General features: G+C 39.3%; 4 protein-coding genes across 4 annotated transcripts; 3 read left to right on the forward strand and 1 right to left on the reverse strand.

Annotated features, from left to right (window-relative positions):
* The first annotated feature begins 9,205 nt into the window (after positions 1 to 9,205).
* LOC133713654 (uncharacterized) lies at positions 9,206 to 9,797 on the forward strand. Its single transcript, XM_062139719.1, has one exon. It carries the CDS (start codon positions 9,231 to 9,233, stop codon positions 9,795 to 9,797), a length of 567 nt encoding a protein of 188 aa, XP_061995703.1. The 5' UTR covers positions 9,206 to 9,230.
* Positions 9,798 to 12,460: 2,663 nt separating this feature from the next.
* Positions 12,461 to 13,998, forward strand: LOC133720985 (protein IRX15-LIKE). Its single transcript, XM_062147482.1, has one exon. The coding sequence runs from the start codon at positions 12,749 to 12,751 to the stop codon at positions 13,742 to 13,744; it is 996 nt and encodes a 331-aa protein (XP_062003466.1). The 5' UTR covers positions 12,461 to 12,748; the 3' UTR covers positions 13,745 to 13,998.
* A 2,541-nt stretch (positions 13,999 to 16,539) lies between these two features.
* On the forward strand, positions 16,540 to 19,367 carry LOC133721002 (probable 2-oxoglutarate-dependent dioxygenase At3g50210). Its single transcript, XM_062147502.1, has 11 exons — positions 16,540 to 16,810; positions 16,892 to 17,007; positions 17,103 to 17,285; positions 17,426 to 17,493; positions 17,985 to 18,043; positions 18,130 to 18,268; positions 18,409 to 18,428; positions 18,508 to 18,554; positions 18,681 to 18,761; positions 18,839 to 18,928; positions 19,041 to 19,367. The coding sequence occupies exons 1-11, from the start codon at positions 16,777 to 16,779 to the stop codon at positions 19,164 to 19,166; spliced, it is 963 nt and encodes a 320-aa protein (XP_062003486.1). The 5' UTR covers positions 16,540 to 16,776; the 3' UTR covers positions 19,167 to 19,367.
* Positions 19,355 to 21,366, reverse strand: LOC133720993 (uncharacterized). The gene is made up of 3 exons (XM_062147492.1): positions 20,854 to 21,366; positions 20,667 to 20,773; positions 19,355 to 20,432 (listed from the first exon to the last, which is right to left on the reverse strand). The coding sequence occupies exons 1-3, from the start codon at positions 21,268 to 21,270 to the stop codon at positions 19,685 to 19,687; spliced, it is 1,272 nt and encodes a 423-aa protein (XP_062003476.1). The 5' UTR covers positions 21,271 to 21,366; the 3' UTR covers positions 19,355 to 19,684.
* Positions 21,367 to 26,794: the final 5,428 nt, after the last annotated feature.

Below are 26,794 nucleotides of genomic sequence, written 5' to 3' on the forward strand. Positions count from 1 at the left end.
CTCATTTTATAATACTTCCCATACATTTAATATCTATTCATAACACCAATTTTTATGGTTTATAGTGACTGTGCTTCTTGTTGGAATTATGAATATAGAAGAATTTAAAATTTTTATATTGTGTTGTAATGGATTTAGTGTATAAATGAAAGATGCATTTGGATTTCAAATCTGTTGACTGAGCGTGTTCTGCAATTAAGACTTGCTTAAGACTTAAAAAAAAGATCAAGTTGAATTATTTAGAGCTTACTGATGATTGAGTAGAGTTTCGTTATACTGGTAAGTACTCCCCTAGGCTTATTTTATGTAGGGGCCATGTAATGGGAACTAATAAGTAAGAACAGTGCACATCAAGGGTTATTCAAGTTCAATTCAAATGTTTCTCTCAAAAAAAAAAAAAAATTCAATTCAAATGTACATAGCATGCGGTTTCATTGAAGGAATTGAAGACAAATCACAGTACGTGTGACTACAATTCAAGCATTCAATAATTGAATCACATTAAATACTGAATCCCAATTAAGCAATCAAAAGTGTCAAAATTTCATAATGATGTTCTAGAGATTAGATAGCATCTTCTTTTCATGCATTTTTTTTTTTTTTTTTTGGGAAAGTGGCATTCATCTGCCTCAGCTTTCATTCTTTTCTAATATGTCATGCTTTAAATTTGGTGATATCCTTGTCAAAAAGGAGGGTTGGCTATGCCTTCCTTTTCTTTTCATCTATTTCAAACCCTCAAAGCCAAGTATTCTTTGTTCTTGAATAACCCTGAAAGGAAGTTCCGGGAGCGACCAACTAAACTCACAAGTCAGAATGTTACACCCACATATTTTTGTACGACCTCACTCTGCAAGCAAATTTAAAAAAAGGGAGAATTCCACAAATGGTCACTCAACTATGACTCATTCGACACTTTGGTCACTGAAGTTTCAAATATATCACTTTAGTCACTCAACTATTACACTCTCAATCACTTTAGTCACCCAAAGAGTATTTTTTTTTAATGAAAAAAATTAACAAAGTGACTAAAGTGATTGAGAATGTAATAGTTGAGTGACCAAAGTGATATATTTGAAACTTCAGTGACCAAAGTGTCGAATGAGTCATAATTGAGTGACAATTTGTGAAATTTTCCCTTAAAAAAATTAGGACTCGTGATTGGAAATTTTGCATGTAAACGAAACTCTTATAGATTATTAGTGATTACTATCGACTCCAAAAACTTTAGTTGACTATTAGGGAATTGAATGGATCCACAGTGCTTATTAAACAGACACCTCAAAAGTCTCTTGGAAGTAATGCAGTGCAAGCTAGCTTAAAGCCTTATAGCCAGCAGAAAGGAACATCAGGGAATATAGAATAGTTACACAATAACTAATCTAAGTAATTCTCGTAATTGTTCGAGATGAAGTTTGAGAGCAGGGCGCACTATGTTCTGATGATCCCCTGCGTGCCATGTATTATTATCAATATTGCGATGATCCTAGGATCAGATTCTAGCATAGTAATAAGGACTTCTTTGAGAAATGAGAGAATTCCACAAATGGTCACTCAACTATAACTCATTCGACACTTTGGTCACTCAATTTTCAAATATATCACTTTAGTCACTCAACTATTACTCTGTCAATCACTTTAGTTACTCAAGGGGTATTTTATCTCACTTTAATAACTTCTCCCAATCATTCTAATACATATTTATCAATTTTTCACAATTGGTTGGACCAAAATATCATTAATATTATGGCAAATAATTTTTTTTAATGAAAAAAATTAACGAAGTGACTAAAGTGAACAACAAAATTAAAGTTGAGTGATCAAAGTGATATATTTAAAATGTGAGTGACCAAAGTGTCGAATAGGTAAAACTTGAGTGACCATTTGTGATATTCTCTCTCTCAAAAAATACTTAACGTGTTAACTAGTGGGAAAAAAAATACAAACGGTACCCAATTTAAGGCTCACTCTGAATTTCTATACTCAAGTTTTTGAAACTATCACAACGTGTTTGGACCCAAAATGAACATTTTGGCATGACAAGGCATGTGTTGGAGAAATTGAGCCAATATCAGTGGCTCAAGCTATATATTGTCGACAAGCTCGAAATATATATTTAGAGGCTAAATAAAGCCTACTATGGAAGCATGGAAGCATGAGAAGTTAACTTTAGCACATTTTCCTACTTCGGCTAGGAGAAACCGAGCTAAACAAGGAAGGAGGGGCGGCAGACTAACCAAATGAAATCTAAATGAGCTAAAACTTTCCAGATTAATACTAGACATCCCAAGGATAATTTCTTATGAAGAGTGACAGAGCTAGCTTTGAGTGGAAGGCTTTCAAACAATCAGTCCAATTTTCTACAGAAGCAAAACTGGAAAACTGGACCTGTAAGAGGTCCAACAGCATTTCCGGCCCAACCGCATGGAATAAAGCTCTGAAAATTTGTCAGGATGATCTACACTCATAGTGGAACATTTTTTATGAATAAGTCGAACGCTCATTCTGAAGTCTTGTTGGAGAAATAATTGAAGGAATAAAGGGGCAGAAACTGACCTAAAACCAGCTCAATATTCACATGTTCATGTTTCCTACCCACATGAAGAAAGCTAGATGCTTTTCTTTTCTTCCTTGGATATATTTCTCTACTACAATCCCTTTAATAGATCATCATCACTTCCATGTTTCTGCACCTTCATGCTTTGCTTTCATTTCATCATTTCTTTATCTTTTCCATACTTTACAAATCACTTCCATACTTTACAAATCACTTCCATACTCCACTTTCATTATTTTTCTTCCACTCATCATTTCACTCTTCTTTTTCTTCCCTATATAAACACCTTCTCTTCTCATTCTAAACACACACTCACAACATCAAAACATCTCTAAGATGATCTAAGTTCTCTCTAGAACAACCTCTCTAAGAGCAAATCTTCTCCTTCTCTTTCTCTTACCGGTGATCACACTCCTAGTCCTAGTCTTCTCAGAAGCCGACTTTCAGTGCCGCCAAACCCTCTGTCAACGTACTTCGGTTCTAGTCTCCTCGAGAGCCGATTGTAGTACCACGACCAAACACCAACACCAAGACACATTCACAACATCAAAACATCTCTAAGATGATCTAAGTTCTCTCTAGAGCAACCTCTCTAAGAGCAACTCCTCTCATTCTCTTTCTCTTACCGGTGATCACACTCCTAGTCCTAGTCTTCTCAGAAACCGACTTTCAGTGCTACCAAACCCTCTGCCAACGTACTTCGGTCCTAGTCTCCTCGGGAGCCGACGGTAGTGCCGCGACCATAACGGTTACAGAACCAGCCAAGCAAGGGTAACGCCCTAGCAACCCAGCCAAGCTAAAGTCACGCTTTAGCAAGATCTCAATACTTCCCGGTGATTTCGCTCTGCTCAATCTGCAATATTGAGTATCGACTTGTGAACAAGAAGAAACTTCAACAAAGTCCTCACCACGAGGCACAAAGAATCCCACGACGAGGTTGGTGCTCACCTCGTCTACAATCGCTTGAAAGAAGTCAGGTTAAGGGCCATCCCCGACGACCGCACCCGAACGGTGCTGGTACGCCCGCGCAGAAAAGAGACTGTTGACCAGCTGCAGCAAAATTGGAGCCAAACACAATGTTACCCCAAATAGCCAACTCGACCCAACAATTGTACCTGCCGTCCGTGACGGCGTTAACCTATATGCCACGTGGCGTATTTTTAGGGGTAAAACTGTCCCTTCCTATTGAGAAGCTCTCCCTTTGAAGCTGTTGAAGCTCCAAAAGTCGCCCTCCATCATCGCCTCCATCACTCTCTTGGGCATCCCATGTTTCACCACCTACAAGTACAAATTAAGGGATTAGCTTGAGAAAAAGAGGTCCTCTCATGGCCGAGACGGTGTGTGCCCGGGCATTGTTTGAAGGTGGGTTATGATGCGGTCCTCTCATGGCCAAACCCGATATTCAAGTTACATATATTCAGAGAAAAATTGAACGAAATGGTACTATGAAAGATGGGGTTCATGGGTTACCTTTGGACTTTATCACCAAGCGGAAAGAGCCCAGAAACATCAGATGGGCTCGGAACCCTTCCCAAATCAAGAAACACAAATATAGAAATGTCAGAAAACCAAATGAAGCTGTGAAAAGCCATAAAAAGAAGACTCAAATCCTTGAAATTCTATATTTGGCTGATAGTTTCTTAACAACCAAAACCAACAGAAAAGGAAGAAAGAAAAAACCTTGAAAGGTGAGGATCTGAGAAAATCTGCGGCCGTCTTTAGGTGATTGCACTATGTAATACATGTATGATTCTTGTGTTAATAAGAAGGATTAATTTCAGTTTACCCCCTTGAACTTTGGGGGTGACATCATTTCACCCCCCCGACTCTCAATTTCAATTATTTACCCCCTAAACTTTCAAATTTTCGCCTTCCGTGCCCAATCTTTGATTCTCCGTCCAAATTGGACGTTAAATCTGAATGTTGAGGGCTGAAATGGTCATTTTCACACAAATTTGCCTCCAAAATTTAAAAGTTGCAGCACAAACTTAATCTATTACATATATACAAAGATTTGCCTCCAAATTTTGAAATTTTTCTGCCAAATTCTGATAAGTACTAAAAATCTGCAAAAGAACAAATGGGAAGCATATTAAGGGAAATTGCAGTACCAAAAACCTGATAAGTACAAATGGGAAGCATATATGTGAAAGAACAAATCTGCAGTCACAAACAAAGACAAATTTGAAAGGATAGTCTTCATATATTTGATAGAATAAACTAGAGCATATATTTGTCTTTGTCTTGAGCATTAGCATCCTAATGGATGAAGATCAGTACATGACATCCATAAAACCAAAAAAAACAAAGTTGCTTTGGGTTTTAGCTCTAATCCTCTTGTCAAAAAATTAGAGCTAGCAACCAAGAGACACAGCTCAAGGTTGCACAAAAGACAGCAACAGCATAAACAAACCTGATATGATAAAGACAGCAACATACAGTGCTAAAGCTTAATTTTTTCCATCCTTTTGTCTAATTCTGGTAGATGACCGAGTGGGTGCTGCTTGCCTAGATGATGAAGGCTTAGGGGGAGGGTTTGACCTTGTCGGAGCAAGAGCTGTAGCTTTTGACATTGCTGGAGCAGAAGCAGAAGTTGTCGAAGCTGTTGCAGGTCTACCCTTTGATCCTCTTGACACATTTGATCCACTTGTTGCTGCTGCCTGCTGTGCCTTCTTTGCATCTCTCTTTTTCTATAAGAAGATATACCAATACACATAAACCAAGTGTCCAAAAGCATTGGTTACAAACCAGAAGAACAAAATAGACCAAAAGCACAATCTATGTAACAAGTGTATGCAGCATTGAATAGAACTTTACCTTCCGCTTTTCAGCCTTCAGTTGTTCCTTCTTCCTCAACTCATTTTTACTCACTGGTCCCTTTTTCTTAGTGTTGGTCTACAACACATATATATACACACTTCAAATTACAGATGAACACAGATCAAAATACACAAATATACACACCAATAACCATAATTCACAATTTCGGAATGTAAAAAGTTCATACCTGAGTTTCAGATGTGAATGCATCCAACTTTCTCTTCTTGCTACTGCTTGTTGAGGTCTTATCCTTGGGTGGCAAGTGTCTATGACAGGACTTCACATTGTGACCAAGTTGTTGACAGTTGCTGCACTTAAGGGACCTTTGAACTCGGCCAAGTTTGATGGCACCATTGGTTGCCTCCTTCTCATATGCATCCTTGATCCGCTTTGTCCTTGGTCTCCCTGGTTGCCTTGTGTACTGTGGGGGAAGGATTGGGGGTTCTGCACTCTTAGACCACAATTCCATACCATTTACAGGTTTGATTGGATTGGCATAAATGGCCATGTATGTCTTCTTCAAGTAGCACTGATCCACATACTCCTCAGGGGCATGTCTCATATAATGTATTGCTGAAACTACATGTTTACAAGGGATGCCAGTTAAATCCCATCTTCTGCATGCACAAGTGTGGGCTTCAGCAGGCACTCTTGATCTTCTTGAGCTTCTTGGTTCGTAGCTGGACACATCAACATCCACAAGACTGTCCAGGCCATCAAAGACACCTACCTTAGGTTCTTCTTCCACAATTTTTTGCTTTCCTTTGTCTTTAGGTGCATTCACTTGAGCTGCACTAGCTTGAGTAGGCACTACATCAGTCCATTCCAGCTCCCTAATGACAACTCCAGAAGACTTCTTTGGTGGCACTAAATTATGCCATTCCAACTCAGGTTTGATAGTACAAGCTGACTTCTTTGGTGGCACTACATCATGCCATTCCAACTCAGGTTTGACAGTAGAAGTTGACTTCTTAGAAGCTGACTTCTTTGGTGGCCTTCTCGGAGTATCCTTCCTTGGTGAATCAGGTAGTTGCTTTATAACCACGCTTGGTGGCCTCCTTGGTGAATCTGGTAACTCCTCAATAACAACTCCATTAGAACCAGCCTGACTAAAAGCAAAATCATGGTACTCATCGTCTTCATCCGAAAGCTCATCCTCATCATCATCTATCTCCATAAAATTGGGGTTCAAATACAAGCTTCGACGACCCCGATCAGTCCCCAAAATAGAATCCCCAAATTAGAAACCCTAATCTCTAAAACCAGAACCCCGATCGAAAACCTTAATCGAAACCATAACAAAACACCCAAAACCCAATCGAAATAAGAAAGCACGATTGAGATTAAACACTTACTGTAATTCGGAAGCTCATCTCCTTCGGTTTCCTCTCGCGGTCTCCAATCATCGTCCGCCATTCCGCCTTGACGATTTTGGGTTTGGGGTTGTATAAACTTTATCCAGTTCTGGGTTTCTATCCTCGATCAGGATCAATCTCTCACTTCTCTCTTCGTTTTTGCTTTTCCAGTTTAGTCTCACTTCTCTCTTCGTTTTTGCTTTTCCAGTTTAGTCTTAGGGAATGGTTTTACAAATCCTCAAAATCGGGTTTAGATCTGAAATTGGAAACTGTGCTATTGTTTATTATTGTTTTAATTGAGTGGGAACTGATCGAGGTTTTGAGATTAATGGGGGGGGGGGGGGGGCGAAACGTTCTTCCGGGTTAGTTTGGTAATTCAGCCCTCAACAGTCGGATTTAATGTCTAATTTGGACGGAGAATCAAAGATTGGGCACGGAAGGCGAAAATTTGAAAGTTTAGGGGGTAAATAATTGAAATTGAGAGTCGGGGGGTGAAATGATGTCACCCCCAAAGTTCAGGGGGGTAAACTGAAATTAATCCTAATAAGAAATAGAGAAAGAAAAAAACAAGAAGAAGAAGAAGAAGGAAGAAGCTGACCGGGAGTGCATAACTAGGCGTGGTCGTTGACAAGGTTGTCATTGGGGTTCAAGAAATCGAACCACTTGGGGGCATTGATCTGCTCGTAGGCTTTGTCCTCTACAAATCTCCATTCCAAGTTTTTCCAATCAATTTTTGCAGGTTCCATTACACTTGATTACACACACAAACACCCGACTGCATTCTTCTTTTCTGATCACCCCGCCGCCATCTCTGGCCTCCTTCAGTCGAAATTTTTACACAATTTTCTTCATCTCTTAAAGAGAAACACACTCATATAAGTTTCTTTATCTATCACCCACGGTATACAACGAATTGAAAAGAGCGAATCAGAGACCAAAGAGGCGACGAGAGGAGGGAGATGGGTTCTGTGATTATGCTTTGGTGGAGGAGATAGATAAGAAAATTACCCAAATACCCATCTAAAGTTAGCATGTGACATGATAGTTAACGCCGTCATGGACGGCAGGTACAATTGTTGGGTCGGGCTGGCTATTTGGAGTACCATTGTGATAGTTTCAAAAACTTTCGGAGTGGACCTTAGGTTGGGTATTGTTTGTATTTTTTTTTTCTTAACTAGTAGACCTTTTGGAATCTGAAGAGAAGCGACAAGCAAGCAAGTGGAATTGATCAACCAATCAACCAAATAAGGAGCAAGACTGAGGAATACATTGCTCATTTTGATCTCCATTATCGATCAAAACGCTCGATCAGAACCTAAATCTGCAATTCGATTGTCAACCTCGTAAGTTTCTCTACACAAATTTTCCTACGAATTAATTCAGAAAAATTGTAGAGTCATGTAAAGAACATCTATGCATCTTTTGAACTGTTCTTATTGTTGATCAATTTTACCTGTTGGGTTGTTTCACTTTCACATATACATATATATATGATGCATCATGCATCTGTTCAAGGGCTCAAGCTTCTTCTCTGTCTGGCTTCCATGAATACATGTATATATAGGATAATATATATATATGCGTTATATATCTTTTCACATCAGTAATAATATATCTAAACATAGAAGAAGCACCAAAAGGTTAAGGACTAATGACACATGCAAAACCGTTTAATTAAAAGGTACCAAGTGTTTTTTTTTTTGAATAAAGGGCTGGTGCGGCTGCCCTCAAGTCTTAATTAATGAAACTGTCGAATATAAGGAGGGGACAAAATGGTACCAAGTGTTTTAAGAACAAAATGGATAAGAATTAAGTGTTTTATGCACAAAACGGATAAGAATTCAAACGTATATATGGTTATTTTTAATTTCTATTGACATACATGCAGGCATGCATGAATTTAATTGTTTATAAATTCGTTTTTCATTCCCTCCATTAAAAATCAACTTAGCTAGACGGATTCAGTTCATGATGACAGAGGGCAAGAGAAAAATGACCACTCGTTGACTGATATCAGAGACGGCGGAGTAGCAATGCAAACTTGGAGTTAAAATAGGCATGAAGATGAACTACTGGCATCCTTGGTCGGAGAAAAAGTTAGCCAGGTGCCTCCACCAACAGTTCCTAGTTGCATATTTCGAATACCCAGTCTACTACGCAGGCATGCTGATGAAGAGATTTTTGTTCCAAGTTTAGTTTCAATCGGGCCACTTCACCACGGTGAAGATCACCTGCAAGCCATGGAAGAAGCTAAAAAATTGTATTTGCAAGGTCTCCTTGATCGAAAGCCAACGCCAGAGACCAACTTGCATAACTTTGTCAAAGAAATTAGAAGCATAGAACAAGACTGCCGCAACTGTTATGATGAAAAATTCCATCACTTGTCTAGTGACAAGTTTGTGGAAATAATGGTGGTTCATGGTTGCTTTGTTATTGAACTGTTCCGCAAGTTTTCAGGAGAGGTGATCAAGAATTAGAGTGATCCTGCTTTGTTCTCATGGATGCGCACTGCACTTATAACCGACTTGCTTTTACTTGAAAACCACCTTCCTTGGAGAGTTTTTAACTGTTTGCTTCACCTCACCTCCGAAGCTGATAAGTTTCCTCTTCCTAAGCTTACTCTAAAGTACTTTGAGGGGTACACAATGGGGACATATCCACAGGCTAATGCAGCATTAGAAAATAAACATTTGCTGGACTTTTTAGGTAATTGTTTACAAGGATCTTCTGCTGAATCTGCAGTGTTTGAGAACTATAGCCAGAGGCGCCCCTCGATCCCCTCTGTGACAGAGCTTGATTATTTTGGTATTCGGTTTAAGCTTGGAGGCAGTAATGACGTGTGCAATGGAACATTCAGGAATGGATTTCTGACGATTCCACCATTATCAGTTCAAGAGAATGGAGAATCTCTCTTTAGAAACCTCAGAGCCTATGCACAGTTGGAACCAAGTAATAAGAGTAAATTGATCTCTTATTTTGTGTTGTTAGATGACCTTATTAAGTGCGAAAAAGATCTGGCGTTACTTAATGAAAAGGAAATTATTGCAAACTTCCGGCATGATCGATGACATCAGAAGGTTTGCAAAAAGTCGTGGTGGCGAAGGCTTTTCCCAAATCCTTGTGATGAAATCAATTTCATTTTTGTTATCGTCCTTGTTACAACTTTCACTGTAGAATCGTTGTAAATCTGTATGTAATTAGAATTTTATTTAATTAGGATATCCTGTAATTATGGAAAGTTTGTTTCCTATTAGAGTTAGACTACTCCTTTGTACTTGTATATATACCCTTATTGTGGGATGAATAGAATTATCGAATTAACCCTGAATTGAAGTATTTTTTTCTACTTTCACTAGCCTACAGACCCTTTATTCCATTCTTTCTTACTACAAGTAGGCTATACAACAGTGCTTTCCTTTGCTCGTATCATGTGTGAACTGTAACTAATGCTTAATTTACTCATGTCCTAAACTCTGTACTTGTTTTATCTCTGAAATAAAGCCAATGTCCTAATTGGTTTCGTGTAAGTTTCTGAATCGAGCAACGAGAAGTTCCAATTGATAAATGGAGTGTTCTCATTTTCATTTCATTTCTAACTAGACTGTGTGTACTTTGTACAAAGTACAAACATTACACAGTAGCGTAATTGGAGCAGAAAATCTCAGCTTTTTTCAAACTTGAGTAAGATCTGTAGCATACCTTTTGCTGACCTCGATAATTATAGCAAGTGTCTTGAGGAGAGTCTTCTTCTAGGGATCGTTTTATGCAGGGCCATGGATCATTGGGACTGATAATGGATATGAGTTTTAAGTAAACATGAAGGATAATACAGGTTCAATTCAAGTATCATATCATATGATTTCATCAAATGATAAAATCACAGTACTTGTGACTACAATTCAAGCATTGCAATAATTGAATCACATTCAATACTGAATACCAATTAAGCAATTGAAAGTGCCCCTCTTTGTGTTTAGAGTTTAGAAAGCCACCAAAGTTTCATAAGGATGAAAAATAAATCTGGGAAAAAAGGGCACTCAGCGCTGTGATGAGTGGTACTTCAGTTATTGGTTCCAGATTGGATGGCACCTTCTTTTCATGCATCTTTTTTCTGGAAAGGGGCATTCATCTGCCGCATATTTCATTCTTCTCCAATATGTCATGCTCTAAATTTTGTGATCCTTGTCAAAAAGGAAGGTTGATATGCTTTATTTTTCTTTTACTGCATTTCAAAATCTAAAGCTAATGATTTTTTTTCTTCTTTATTTTTCTCTTTTACCTGAAAGAGATCAAGGAATCTAATCTCAATGGATAGGCATGAACAAACAAAGTCCTTCCTGCCAGAGTCACAAAAGTATAGCTACGGAGACATTTAGGGCCCAAATTCAGTAACACTCACAATGTTAAACCCACATTCACACCCTCACTATGCGCCTTGCAGTGCAATTAGTGCAAAGACGCGAGGAATTGAACATTGGAGTCTTCCAGCTCAGAACTTCATGCAAACAGAGCTATGATATTATGTAAGAGTGTTAGACAACTATTGACGTCAATTGCTCAGTGTGTTAAGGAATGGGTCGATAATGTATACTAAGCTTACACATGCACCTCAAAAGTATTTTAGAAATGAACTTAAAAGTCAAATAGAGGTGACATGAGGGAGGAAAATGCTGCACTAATGTGAGACTAATCATTCATGTAAACATAGATATACATGTAGTGGTACACTCAGGATTAGGTTTCTTTCAAGATCTAGATGGAGTGGGGAGATGAGAGGATAAGAATTGAGTTGCTTTCTACTAGAGAAAAGGTAAGTCTAAAGTTAACTTTTGTTTTCTTATAGTGATTATCTGATTGTTCATACCAATTGCTGTCTTCTGTGTGATGGCACACCTACTTCAAGGCTTGAAGGATACATTTGATGATTTGGTGCTAGAACCCTAAGCACAGATTCACAGAAGGCCCTTATATTTTATGGTAATATTAGGAATAATGAAACAAAAATGCAGGCCCAAAATGACCTCACCCAGAACTTGCAACTAGATGACAGTGCCAAATGTTTAGCCCACAAGGACACCCAGTTACAAGAACAAGTAGAAAGAACAAAAATTGATTCTGTACCAAGTAGAATCATCCAACCCAGATCCATAAGAAAATTAACTCTACAACAGAAAAATCTTTAATTCCTGCTAAAAGAAAAGAAAATAGCTACAAATTATAAATGCTCAAACCTAAAACTTAGCTTCTCTGCTATTATAGTACACCGATACTAACCATATTCACCTACTTTATGAACATAATATTTGATATAGTATAGATACCAGAAGATTTATGACGCATATCAAGTCCAGCAATTAAACATATTTTATTACAGCAATGATTGTCACCAATAAGCAGTACTTAATCTAGGCAAATTGGTATCCAGGCATATTATACTGTCAACTTCACAAAGAGTTTGGAAGTCTCATTTATTTGGTGAGCATGCATAAACAAAAGAATGGAATATTAGTCCAAAGCATGCTTATTCACTCTAATCAGACAATTTGTTTCAGGTAAGTTGTCAATTCAAAGGCAGCTACTTATTTTGAGAAATTGCATTTTTAAAGAGGTTACTTGAGAAAATGAACAAGGCAAAGCGACCTGAGGCTTGTAATTAGTTATGGGGTATCCCTCTTCCAACTACCCCTAGTTTTTTTCCTCCTGTTTCATATTGCATTAGTTTTCACAGCACACAATCCACAATCACTAAAACAACTAAACAATGCAAACCACCTACTAATCCCCTCAATAAACAATTCCAATTTCGGTAATCCGATTTCTAAAACGCTAAGAGGGTTATTGTGAGGTCACACTCAGTGTGACCTTTACCTCACATTGCTTCAATTCTCTGCTTGCTTAGTCAACACAATCTTTAAAACAAATCCTCTGCACCAAAAAACTTAAAAAGGGGGAAAAGAAAGAGAGCTAAACACACTCACCTTTGTTGTGTTGTGGCAAACGGAAACAGAAACCCTCAAAGATGAAGAACGGCAACACCAAGCTGATTCTTCTCCACCCTTACATCCAAAAACAAGGCAGCTCCAACCGGCTATGGCTTCTCACCTTCATGTCCTTGTCCACCCTCGCCTTTCTCCTCACAATCATTTACACCAGCGGATTGTATGCATATTCGACAGCAACTACAACCACCACCACAACCGCCAATATAGCCGCCGCCACAATAACTGCCACCAACGCCCCAATGCCGACCACCGTGATCAACACGCTCCTCCACTACGCGTCGAAATCAAACGACACGTTCAAAATGTCATACTCCGAGATCAAACCCATCTCGGACGTACTAAGAAAATGTTCCTCCCCTTGTAACTTCCTGATCTTCGGCCTCACCCACGAGACCCTTCTCTGGAAAGCCCTAAACCACAACGGCCGGACCGTCTTCATCGACGAGAACCGCTACTACGCCGCCTACATGGAAGAAAAGCACCCGGAAATCGACGCCTACGACGTTCAGTACACCACCAAGACTAGAGAGATGACCGAGTTGATCAAAGTCGCCAAAGAACAGATCAGAAACGAGTGCCGGCCGGTTCAGAATCTCTTGTTCTCGGAATGCAAGCTCGGAATCAATGATCTTCCGAACCATGTCTACGAAGTCGACTGGGACGTGATCTTGATCGACGGGCCCAGAGGAGACTGGCCCGACTCGCCGGGCCGGATCTCTCCCATTTTCACCTCCGGCGTTCTGGCCAGGAGCAAAAAGGGCGGGAGCGGGAAGACACACGTGTTCGTTCATGACTTCAGGAGGGACGTGGAGAGGGTCTGTGGGGATGAGTTTCTGTGCAGAGAGAATTTGGTGGAGGAGAGTGAGACGCTGGGGCATTATGTGGTGGAGAGGATGGAGGAGACTAGCTTCCAGTTCTGCCGCAACAACAACCGTAAAGTGACGTCATCAACGTCGGCGGCGGCAAATAATTCTTCTTCTTCTTCTTCTTCCTCTTCGTCCTTGTCTCAGTAATTGTGGGTATGGATTTGTGGTAGCAATAACGATCGTCTATACAGATTCGTCACAAGTGTTATTGGATATGTGGCATTGGCGCCATGTGGAGGTAAATGTGTACGTTGGGTTGTATATTTATGATCATTTTGATTTTTAGAAATTTTTCTGTTTTTGTTGTGGGGTGGGGAGGTGTAAAAAATAATTCTATTTTTGGCAATCCAAAAGTGTAATTTTTCCACACTGAAATGAAAATATAAGTTTCAGTTTATGAACTCTTTTTTTTTTTCGGTGCATTTTTATTATCAGTTATCTTACCACTTGAAAACATACAATGTGGAAATGAAATGTTTTAATAAATACTTATGTGAAATGAGATTGATAGTTTTTTTTTTTTTTTTAAAGAAATATGACAGCTCTTTTATTGATCAGAAGAATCATACATAACGATTTACCCTCCCCTCATGGGGTTGACAAAAAAATCATTACCTAAACGATTCAATCTTTTTAAGAAACAATTAAGCACATCCAAAAAAGTTCTAATTAGGCGTCATGTCTCCACAACAGTGAAATCAGGTGTCATGTCCAATGATCCTAACCAACCAAAGTCTGAACTCCAGCCCAGCCCATTAACCCAAACCCTAACCGGGCTCAAGAACCAGGTTTAAATATGAGCCCAAACCCATCTACTCCAGTCACCCAAAGGTATGGGCACCCTAGATGCAGTGTAGCCGCCACTAAAGATTGGACCGCCGCCCCCGCCTTCAAACGCACTGCTACTGTCTATGCCATCGCTGTCGAAATCGAGGCTGGCTCTATCGATGACCCAGCGATCCAACCCAGCACAAAGCTGAATCACATGTCTCCACCTCCACCATTGAAAGCCATCAACAACATTGCCTACGCAGAGCAGATAGTGTTTGTATGTCTTCTAAATACCATACTTTATCATCTCATTGAATTTAATTTTGCTAAAAAAGAGGAAATGAGTTTGAACTCAAAAGTTAGGACGATAAGAAAAATGAATAAATTTTGTATGTTTTCTAAATAACATACCATACTTTATCATCTCGTAAGACTTGTTATAATATAATATATTTTTACAAAACAGCTGAAATTGGATTTTAGCTAAAAAGCAATTGATAGATAAGCTTTATGTTATCCTATAAGGTATTTCGATGGCTAAACTGAATTTGGTATTTTATCTTTTTATCTTATTGACTTTCAATGCTTTTGTTTTAGATAAATTTCTTTTTTTTTACAGTTGGACACATATTATTTTCAGCTAAACTTAACCAAATTTAAGTTGAGTTGAGTCAACCAAATTGAAGCTTAATCTCGTTCTACAATCAAGTCAAGCCAAGGTAAACTCAAGTTTCAAAAGAATAATTTGAACCGAAAAGTTGAAGGACTTGAATTCGAGATAAGTTATTTATGGAGAGGTTGACGATCACCTTGATATATATTTCAACTTTGCTCGTTTACATCCTTCTCAATGCCAATATCGAATCCAAATTAATTAAGTTTTTAACATTAGAGCAACTCCAACAGCTTTTCTATAATGTTTGTATCATAGGGAAGCAAAAAATCAAAGCTGTAACTTCGTTTTCTTCTCCAACTCCAACAGATTCCCTATTTTACAGCAATCTCTAAAATCTCCATAATTCTTCTTTAAAATTTTAGAGATTACTGTAAATTTAGGGAATTTTGTTTTCTTTTTCCTCACTATCCCTAAAATGGAGATAGTTATAGAGAATCTGTTGGAGCAAAATAGACTTATTTTTCCCTAAAATAGAGAAAAAATAAAATATGGGGAAGTTGTTGGAGTTGCTCTTAGTATCCAACCTAATTTAGAATCACCATTTCAATATGAGAGCAGCGCCGCTCTCCCTCAACCCTAGCCCATCGAGGCTAGGCCATCTACCTCAGGCCATCAACAGCCGATCTCTATGCCAGCTATGGCTCTGGCCATTACACAAAAACAAAGGATGGAATGTGATGGTGAGGGTTCCGACTCCACACCAAGGAAACACAGAGAAACCTGATTGCCTCTGCCTATTGCTTTACCTGATCTGGGGAACCTAGTCTTCTCCGGTGAAGGAAGGAACAAGATCGATCAACCTCAAATCGAGGCACTCCTTGTCAAGATGGTCTCAATCAGTTTCGGCGTGTGGTGTTGGAGTATAGGCGATCGCATTGGAGGTCGGCTCCTCGAAGATGGTGTAGCTAGTCGGTGCTCCATGGGATGGTGCAATGCCTCTCGACAAGGTCTCAGCAGTGCCGGTGACACAGAAGCACGGCGGTGCAGCTTCTGGTGGCGACGTGATGCTTGGTCGCTGCTAGGTTGCGACTGCTCGACTTCAAGCTTGTCAGGGCCTGTTGGACTAGCTTTCTCCTTCTGGGGCTGGGATGAGGTCTTTGGGCCTTATCTTGGGTCTCACGAGGGGTGGGTCAGTCTTCTAGGGCTGGGTCTTATTTAGGTTCTTTTTTTTCTTAGCCTATTTACTTGCCTTTGGTAGCATAGTTTATAGGCTTTCTTAAATAAGTGAGCATGGGTACCGTCAAATGATCGGACCTAATCTATGTATCACTGTGGTTTACTACAAACTCTTTATCTACCCATAAATGGTAGAGGGAGGATATGCAATGGTCATTTCTGGCCTGAGTTTTAATATATCGACATTTTTGAAGACCTAATTTAGAATTTGATTAAAATTCTTATAACTGATTTTAATGCAGATTAATTAAGTTTCTAAAATTGATGAAATAAATTGGATAGGCATCATCGGTTGGTGTTTGCTTTCGTCTTCCACATGCAAGCCCCTGCTCAAAGCAAACAAACGAAGAAACAACCATAGAAAATTATAGGTCATCAAAAAAACCCATAGAAAATTATAGAACCCGCCACAAGCAAAAACAAAGACGCACAAATCCAAGGTATACAAGACAAATCACAACAGTCATCATCCCCACTACGGCACTACTCCACTAAGCATCTGTCGAGGTTGGAGCTGCAAAACTCTGAGAGACTATCAATCTCAATCGTCACCGCCATGGCCACTGACTTCAAGTCCATACCCATAATTGGTAAACCAAAGATGACATCTTTGATCATTGGTTGTGTCTTTTATTTCTGTTGACTTGTTTAGCTGTGTTGCAATGGTGCAGATATTGGTCCTCTTCTGGCCAAGTGTGATGATCCCAAAATGGGTCAAGACCCAGGTGTTGCTCATGTAGTCAAGCAATTAGATCAAGCTTGTAAAGAAGCAGGCTTCTTCTATGTGGTACTTGAATTACTTCTTCTTTTTTGAATCAAAACCATTAAAGAAATCCCATATTATATTCATTGTTGTGTGCTTTGTGATTTGTGATGAAGTAGAAAGGCCATGGTGTTCCTGAGACTCTGTTAAAAGAAGTCAAGAATCTGACCCGCAAGTTCTTTGAACTTCCATATGAGGAAAAAGCCAAGATCAAGATGACTGCTGATAAAGGATACAGAGGGTATCAGAGAATCGGGGAGAATATAACCAAAGGTGTACCAGACATACATGAAGCAATTGATGTAGGTCTTGTTCATTGCTTTATTGGTTTTGTTTACTTTTTATAGCCATGGTCTTTGCTATGGTATATTGAGTAATGGAAATTTTGCCTCCTTTTTTTGGTACTGATAGTATCGTTGTCCTTTTGTTTCATCTGTACCAGTGCTATAAAGAAGTGAAACCAGGAATGTACGGAGATCTTGGAAAACCTATGGAAGGATGTAACCAATGGTATGCCCAAATTTGGTTAAAGATTTTTAAATAGGGTTGGCATTGGGATATCTCAACTATACTTATCTTGGCTGGTCTGATATCATATGTCTAATGAGGGGTGCTAGCACCATTGTTAAGCTAGTATAGCCAAACTTTTCCACAGTTCTAGGTCTAACCTACTTAAGAGCTTGTAATCAGGTTTAAGGAGCAAAATTCTTCATAGTAGTTGGAGTTATGGAACACCCTATCTTGATAGCCATTGAGCTAACGTTTTCAACTTCAATGTGTATATAAAATTAACTTGCAGATCTCAGTTCCATACATTCTACTCCACAATGCTGCAATATTTTCAGTTGCACCATTGTAACCATGATGGTTAAGCATCTGTTAATTCATTCTGAAATTAGTGTTCAGTTTAGGGGATCCATCTTTGTTGTCTTTTCTAGCTTCTTATGGACTCAGAAAGTTTTAGTGGGTTTATTTGTTTAGTCTTATTAACCTTTATGCAGGCCAACTAATCCCCCAAACTTCAAGCTACTGATGGAGGAATATATCAGCCTCTGCACAGGCATGCTTTCCTCAACAAACCAACTTCTTACTGTTTATCATTCCATGTTCTCCTAGCTACAACCATTTGTTTCATTTTTCTTTCAGAACTTTCAAAAAATATCATGCGTGGAATTGCTTTAGCATTGGGTGGATCTCCATATGAATTTGAAGGTGAAAGAGCTGGAGACGCATTTTGGGTGATGCGTCTCATTGGTTACCCAGAGTTACACAATGACATTGGATGGTAATGCAATAAGACTTGTTCTTATTCTAGCATCTAGCCCTTCGTTCTTTATATCTAGGTCACATGGTATCTAAAGTGTTGTCCTCTTCTCTCTTTTTCCTCCTTGTGCTCGTTTTGTTCGTTTGGCCAAACAACACCAGTGGAGCTCACACGGATTATGGTAAAGATTCTTCACCTTTAGACGAGCCTAGGAAATAAAGAACCCCCAGTTATCTAATCTTGTTGCATTTGCATATCAGGTTTGCTGACACTGGTTAATCAGGATGATGATATAAATGCACTTCAGGTAACAGAGAGTGATTGCTATGGTAGCTTTTCTTCAAGAAAACAAAATTTTCGTTTGTAGCCTGTAGGCTATTTGTATCCTGCTATTCTAGTTTTCACCACAGTTGACCTAAATGACTTGTTAAAGGTGAGAAACCTGTCGGGCGAGTGGATATCAGCACCTCCTGTTCCCGGAACATTCGTCTGCAATATCGGAGACATGCTAAAGGTAATATTAACCTGAGTAAAATTGTTCTTAACATCTGTGAATTCAGTGTCACATTCTCATCCGTGTAACAATTGCAGATTTACTCGAATGGTTTGTATGAGTCAACTTTGCATCAAGTTATCAACTCTTCCCCGAAATACAGGGTTTGTGTAGCATATTTCTATGAGGTATGCAATGAGATTGGCCTCTTTATTGACACTGATTCCATGCCTTTTCCTTCTTCCTTGTATGGTTTTCTCTATTCGCAAGTGTTTAAATTTACTCCGCATGCTTTTGCAGACCAACTTTGATACAGCAGTGGAGCCTTTGGACATTTGCAAACAGAAGACAGGTGGAGCTAAGAAATTTGAAAGAGCCGTATATGGAGAGCATTTAGTCAGCAAGGTTCAAACAAATTTCGTGTAGTTGAAATTTAGACGACCTTAAAACCATTTCAGATTGGATTTTATTGAGTCAATAACCAACCCCATTGTTTGGGGCTTTGTAAATTTGTAATCTCAGAAGGGATTGCAAAAGTTTACAATTATTGGGAACAATTCTTTGTTCATATACCGCAAAGAACATATGAATAAAACCAGAAGTAAATCAGAATGAAAATAGACAGAATACTACAATTTATTAGGCATTACACATATTCAGTCAAAACTGAGATCATTCGCTAGCCACAAAATAAATACCCTTCTCCCATAAAGGGATATTAATACAATGAAACTTTCTTTCATGAAGGACAATAGACTTGACTACACTAAATCATCAGCACAAAGAATGTAGTATAAAAGGGAGTGTCTTCCCTTTGCTCATGTATCAGTTGAGTTACATAAGCCACAGCTAGAACAGCTGTAAAATCAATCACAAAAACCTAATTCTTCGTTATGGCTACGCCAAGACTCCTATTTCTGGCACAGCAACTTAATCAATTAGTATCATACAGCTGACACAGCCAGCCCATTTGCTGGAATACTGGCAGCATTAGTATCCTTAAGATGAAGGGGAGTTCCTTTACCCAGCTCTCTAAGCCGATCCACCATGTTATAGAGAAACTCAAAAGTGAGAATGTGCTGTGCATTAAAATCTTCTCTTACATGTGGATGCATTCTGAACCAGTCTCCCAGCATCTTGTGCACATGAGCACGAATCATACGCCAAGGTACAGGGTATTGTTCACAAAGCTTCAGATACTCCACCAAAAGATCTGCCTGGTCCAGTTTCCGATCTTTATTGCATTCTTCACCCTCCTCAACCCATTCAGCCGTTCGAAAACCAGCAAAGAGTGCTGGATTTTCAAGAAGAGACTCAGCAGAAAGTACCCCATCAGCACCTGTGTATTTCAAACAGTCGTGCGCATCATCCAGGTGCCTTATGTTCCCATTGGCAATCACAGGTATTTTGACAGAATTCTTCACAGCCTTGATGGCATCCCAGTTGGCCCGCACTTTCTTCTGGTCTTTCTCGTCTCTTGTTCGGCCATGGACGGCTAAAAGAGAGCAACCGGCATCCTCTAGCATCCTAGCATACTTAATTGTATCATCCAAGTTCGGGAAGATACGGATTTTGCATGAAACAGGGACATAAAGATTGGCAACCAAGTTTTCTACTAGAGATTTTACAAGAGGAAGCTTATCCATCAGAAAAGCTCCATAGTTGCCCCGCCTGGCAATTCTCTGAGGACACCTGAACAACACAATTCATACTCACATTTCATTCAATCCCCATATTCTATATTAACTTAAACCTACTCAACACACCTGATATAAATCGATAATGGGATTTCTTGTTAATACGCATTGACATGTTATCGTGCTAAACTAAACCCCAAATAATCAAACAACAATCCCAACTAATTTTGATTTGCAAGACTCATGCTAATATCAAACCAATAGCGAATAGCCGAGAACAAAGTCTTACCCCAAATTAATGTCAACATAATCACAGTAAGGCTCCACTCTCTTTGCAGCTGCCAGTAAAACCTCAGGATCATTAGCACAGAATTGAACAAACAATGGACGGTCCTCCTGCAATTTTCACTCTCAAAATCAACCCACCAACTACTTAAACATTGACACATTCAATAGTTCATCGTCAAAAAAGTTACCTTGCAAGTGGTAAATTCTTGGTTCCGATACTTCTCAGTCTCGGTAAAAATCCGAGAGTGAAGCATGGGGGTGTAGGCAGCGTCGGCGCCGTACTTGCGGCAGAGCATCCGAAACGGGAGCTCGGAGTTGTCCACCATCGGAGCCACGATCAACTTGGGCCGGCCCAGCTTCGTCCAGTGAGCCCATGCTCGTTCAATTCGCGACTCGCCGCTCAAGCTCCGAAACGGCGCCGTTTCAGCCAAATCCAACTGCTGCTGCTGCTGCTGTTGCTGGGCGGAGCAGAGGACGTCATCGAGGTCTTCCGGTGGGTGAGGAATTCGGGTTTGGGGCTCGGCGGCGGTGAGAAGTGAGGCCATTTGGGACTTGGGTTTTAGGGGAAGGGTTTTGAGGGGTAGATTGGGAAGTTTGAATTTCATGAGGGGACGATGGGAATAGAGGAGCAACCCATCGCCGCCGCCTTTAGGCTTGGAGAGGGAGGAGGACCGTTGCTAACTGACTCTGAATTGTAACTGTGCTACTCATTATTGTTCTTAAGCTTAAAGGTAGGTCATTGGCTTGAGTTTGGGCCAGACAAGCCCAATGCATTAGAAATTGGACTTCAATTTTCGCGACTTGGGCTTTGATTATGAAATTTCGTTCATAGTTGAAAAAATGACTTGGGTATCAAAAAAAATTATAGTGATCTCATAAAATAAACAGAAATTTTATTCATACAGATACTAAATACACATTCTTTTTTTTCATACACCTAACATTACATTTTATGGGTATGTGAAATTACCAACAGAGACATTTATATCAAAAAAAGAGAAGCATAGTTCATGCTTTAGAATTATCTTCTCCTCTACTTGAATGAAGATGCAAACCTAAAAGGCTAAAACTCTAGTCATAAACAATTAACAACACTGATCGAAAAACCAGACTAAGATTCACTATGCATGGCTTGCAGTTTCATCAGTACACCAACCACTTAGATTTGGACATGCATCGTTTTTTTTACTGAAAATTTTCCAACTCTTACTTTCAATTTTGAAAATCCCTTGTATTATCTTCATCAATATTTGATTTTTACCTCTATATATGATTGTTTCTCCTCTGATTCTGTTTATTTCATCTTCATTTTCTTTGTCACCTAACACCATCTATGATCTGTTCACTTTTTCGTTTTCCCTAGGCTAGCTTTGCCATTGCAGATCACAATTCACTAGCTCTGCTCTACATATTCATAACACCATCCACCATGTCCTAGAAGCTTAATAATCCCTCTCTATCTCTAAAAACTTGTTTTTTTTTTCCTTTAGAAAATAAATTCCAACATTAAGTTGCAACAAAACTCTTGTGATTAAGGATACATTTTACTAGAGATTCTGCTATTAGGGTTTAGGGCTAATCTATTTGTTCTTATCGAGAATTTTTTTTTTTTGAGTTAAGATAGTATATGTATAGAAAAAAAAGATGTGTATTTAGTGAATAAGTACGCTGTATTGTGAATGATGATAGTTTTTTTTTTTTTTTTTGAAATGAGAATGATGATAGTTTAGGAATTTGAGATTGTGTTTCTAATAAAATGTTAATATGAAAAAGTTAATAAGAGGTGTATCCTTTCAAAAAATTAATAATAATAAGAGGTGTATTAAGTAAGAGATGTGTATCTAGTATTTAACAATGTGTGAATAAAATTTCCCTAAAATCAAAAAAAATAAAAACATGACTTGAGCACACGGCCTTTATCATATATTTCATAGATATCATATACATGGAATAAGATACACTTTCAATTTGCTTTGGTGGTGAAAATTGAAATGGTTGCCTCTCCTCTACCAGCTGAACTATATCTCGATCATTCAATCATTTAGTAGCCAATAAGGTAAAATCTCTAGTCAACACAAACTACGAGATAATGACAAAATAGTTTTATCCATGCAACCCATAATGTTGTGGAAATTGCATCTTCGTTTGTTTTTCCTTAATGGAGAGGGATGATTCGAATTTGGGATCTCATCCACACTTAAAAGAGAAATATCATTGGACCAACTTGGTCTCGGTTGAAATTAAAACTTTGCTAGGGGTTTGATCTTGGGTCCTCACCATGTTAACGACTCAATTAAGTCTAAATTATCTAACAGAGCTTGACTAATCAGTACGCATTTTTTTATTTCAAAATAAATGAGTATTCTTAGGGGGAGTGAAATTTACACTCCCCAAATTACACTCCACACTCCCTTTCTCATTTTTTATGGTGGAAATGTCAAAAATGCCCACTACTTTATCTTCTCAAAATCAGCTTCTTCCCACAGTAGATGTCTTTATTCTCAGAAGCGTATGTTGAGGCCATGAACTCTTCACTGAAGAACTCAAAGAAGTTGTCTTCATCTCTATCAAATGAAGTGCTCTGGTACTCTTTGGAGAAGTCATCCCAATGAGCTGAGTCGCTGTGTGTAGGAAGATCACAAAGAGAGAGTGTCTCCTCTGCTCATCTGGATCATCATCTTGTTGATTCAGTAATTATTGATCTGGGTTTTCTTCAAGGGCAACGTACGAGTCTAATTGGGCAATCATTTTGGAGAATGAAGAGGAAAAAAAGCAAAAGCTTTGATGGAATTTCTATGTGTGTGTTGAGTTTTGCGGAGAGAGAGTTTAGTTGTATATCTATGGATTTGGTATGGCAGATAACGATGGCTTCTAGATGAAAGGAGCTGATATATTGTTGATATATGGAGCTTAGTTGCCAAATGAATGGAGAACAGAGTGGTGGTGGTGTACTGGTGTTCGAATGTGATAATATAAAGTAGGGGCAGTTTTGACATTTCTATGGTTTAAAGTAGGAGAGGGAGTGTAGAATGTAAGAGCATCTCCAACAAAGTAGCTAAATTTAATTTTTAGCTATATTTAACTACATTACATTTATGTCGAGATTGTCCTTTTACTAGGGCAGTTTTGAACTCAAGTCAGACACTGGCTCAGGTATGTTTCACGACTGAGACAGATTCTTTGAGTGTGCTGGACTGGATTAAGTTTTGTTCAGGTAAGTTAACTACTCAGCACTTTGATATGTTGATCTTTCTACTATGGGGGGTGTGGAAGGAAAGAAATAGTAGAGTATGGGAGGGGAAGACTAAGACTGTAGGTGATGTCGTGCTGCTCTCCACTTCTAGGCTTCAAGATTACATCTTCCATAATTCTTGTAATCTTAGTCGAGGACACAGGAATGTTGGGGTAGTTCGTTGGAAATGTCCTCCTTTTGGTTGTGTTAAGTTGAACATTGATGGGGCTTTTGATATAGCTTCTGGAACTGGTGGGATTGGTTTGGTGTTAAGAGATCATTCAGGACAATTTTTGGTGGGGAAGGGCAGACCGGTCTTGGGATTGTTGTCTGCTGAACATTCTGAGCTTCTAGCGTGTAGGGAAGCCCTCGAACTCATTGTTGACCAGTCTTTGCAACCTGCAATTGTGGAAACTGATTCTTTAATCATCCAACAACAGTTGTGTAAGGCTGGAGTTAACCTTTCCAGATTGGGTCGGATTTATGATGATCTAGGAGTGCTTCTTGATGCTCTGCCCAATGTTCGAATTATGCACACAAGAAGGGATGCCAACATAGCAGCTCACCTGATGGCTGCAGAAGCTGTTGCTGTTGGCCAGCCTCTCTTTTACTCTTCTGTACCTTCCTTTCTTTGTAATGTGATAGATGCTGAACTTTGTAATTGCTAGTTTGTTTTCTTTCAATAAAGTTTGACACCATTCCTCTAAAAAAAAAAAAACTATTTTTGAAGCAAAATTCAACTCCAACAGACTAGCTATAGCTAAGTTAAATTTAATTTTAGCAAAATTGGCTAGCTATATTTAGCTAGAGAATCCTGCATAGCTAAAGCAAAAGTTATATTTTCTCTCTCCTCTTTTGTCCACATGTCAACATATGATTTGATGAAACATAATAGGGAAAATTTTAGAAACAGTACATGAAGTTTGGCCCACTATTAATTTTCGTACACGAAGTCACAAATTATGAACTTTGGTACACCAAATGTAAACCCCGACTCACGATCCATACACGACGTTAGTGAAGTCGTTAAATCCTATGTCATTATTCATTTGTCAAAGGGTAATTTAGTACTCTCTCACTCTAACTCTTATTTTTGGTGTTAAAAAAAAAAAAGTATCTCCTCTCTCTGACTCTCTCTCTCTCCCTCTCGCCAAATACCCAAACCCAGAAAGCTCCCTGTGACTTTCTCTTTCTCACAGCTCTGAAATTAGGGTTAGGCGAGGCGGAAGAGGGCCAACCCGGCGGCCTTGAACCCGAGGAAGGTGTAGCGGGTCTTCAATTTGTCTCTCTGCAACGACGAGGAGAGAGATGATGGCGGCGACGGTGGGCTCAAACTTTTGCTTCTTGGAGATGTCTCTCTGCAATTCGTCTAGCCTTTGCTTAAGGTATTGTTCATCTTCGAAATCCATCATGCTTGGTTTGGACTGGTTTCTGTGTGTAAATGACTGGTTTGATGATGAAGAAGAAAGATTCAATTGGAATTGGAATTGGGGTTTTGGATGATGAGCTGCGAGGTGGATTATGATCTTGAAATCGATTACAGCGCAGAGAGGCCGAGGAGCAGTGGCTAGGCAGTTGGTGAGGTGGCGGTTGAGCTCTTGGACGGCTTGGTGGCTGAGCAAGTCGGGTTCGGGTCTGGGAGGACCGGAAGAGGCGCTGTGGGGCGAGTGGGTTTAGGGAAAAAAAGGAGGGGATGGCGGAGGATGGAGTGGAGGGAATGACAATGGTGGTGTGGTAGTGGCAGGAGAGGAGGTTGTTGCAGAGCTCCATGCATGGTTGCAGGTGACCTTGCCCGGCTGCTGGGACTTCTCTCCGGCCATTGTGCAACCAGGAGGTGAGAGAGAGAGATGGGTGGCCAGAGAAATAGAGAGATGGGTGGCTAGAGTAAGATAGTGTAGAGACCAATTTACCCCTGAAACTATGCCAGGTGGCAGAGGTTCTCACGGCGTCAATGACGTCGTGTACAAGTCTTTGGTCGGGAACAAATGTTCGTGTACCAAAGTTCATAATTTGTGACTTCGTGTACGAAAATTAATAGTGGGCCAAACTTCATGCACTGTTCTTAAAATTTTCCCAACATAATATATCACTTACAAATAGCTATCATTGTTGGAGCAACATTGTTAAATCAATAGCTATATTTCACAAGTTTAGCTAAATTTAACTAAAAAATAAATTCTACTCTTGGAGATGCTCTAATTGGGGGAGTGCAAATTTCACTCCCCATTATTAGTTGTAATCACATCTTAACTAGAATCACATATGGTGTTGAGTCATAAAACTCCAAGACAGCATTTCTTCAGTAGCCTAAGAAATTTGAACGTATTGTTAGGTTTAGTCATTGGAATAGGTAAAACATGTACAAGTCTTGGAAGGGTTTGTCATTCTAATGTTCTTTTTCATATGTTAGTCCTTACCTTAACCCAGTCAAAATGCAGTCAATTTCTTTGGCATGTGCACAGGGAAACAAACAATGTTGCTGATGACCCTGCTTAGATCGTTATTTGAATTTGGCTACCTCTATTTGGACCCTTTCTTCTCACTTCCATCCAGAAACAGTTTGTGTTTGAAGATTCGGTCAGAACCACTCCTGCTAGGTTTACTTGTTCTATGTTTTTCTAGGCCGAACGAAACAAAATTTGTATGCAAATTTGGATAAAATTTCTCATGAACCATTCAATGGATGTGAAGCTCAAGCTTTCAGTAATTCTTTGGTGTTGTTAGGTACGTGGGTCAAGTCTGTCTTCACTCTTCGTCTGATTTGTTGACGAAGGCATATGCCTTTCATATTCATATCCATTCGTATCTCGTTTTCTTCTCAGAAAGGCAGGTGCTTACCAGTTGGTTTATGCATCCCACATCGGAAATTCAACTTTGCTTATGCAATGAGACAGACC

Source organism: Rosa rugosa, chromosome 1, assembly GCF_958449725.1.
Source record: "Rosa rugosa chromosome 1, drRosRugo1.1, whole genome shotgun sequence".
NCBI classification, from domain to species: domain Eukaryota; kingdom Viridiplantae; phylum Streptophyta; class Magnoliopsida; order Rosales; family Rosaceae; genus Rosa; species Rosa rugosa.

Coding starts and splice junctions, on each gene's coding strand:
- LOC133713654 (XM_062139719.1), top strand. CDS start 9,231: ATGCGCACTGCACTTATAACCGACTTGCTTTTACTTGAAAACCACCTT.
- LOC133720985 (XM_062147482.1), top strand. CDS start 12,749: ATGAAGAACGGCAACACCAAGCTGATTCTTCTCCACCCTTACATCCAA.
- LOC133721002 (XM_062147502.1), top strand. CDS start 16,777: ATGGCCACTGACTTCAAGTCCATACCCATAATTG. Junction 16,811..16,891: donor CAAGTCCATACCCATAATTG/GTAAACCAAAGA, acceptor GCAATGGTGCAG/ATATTGGTCCTCTTCTGGCC. Junction 18,429..18,507: donor TGGAGCTCACACGGATTATG/GTAAAGATTCTT, acceptor TTTGCATATCAG/GTTTGCTGACACTGGTTAAT.
- LOC133720993 (XM_062147492.1), bottom strand. CDS start 21,270: ATGAAATTCAAACTTCCCAATCTACCCCTCAAAACCCTTCCCCTAAAA. Junction 20,774..20,853: donor AAGAATTTACCACTTGCAAG/GTAACTTTTTTG, acceptor TGAAAATTGCAG/GAGGACCGTCCATTGTTTGT. Junction 20,433..20,666: donor TATGTTGACATTAATTTGGG/GTAAGACTTTGT, acceptor TGTGTTGTTCAG/GTGTCCTCAGAGAATTGCCA.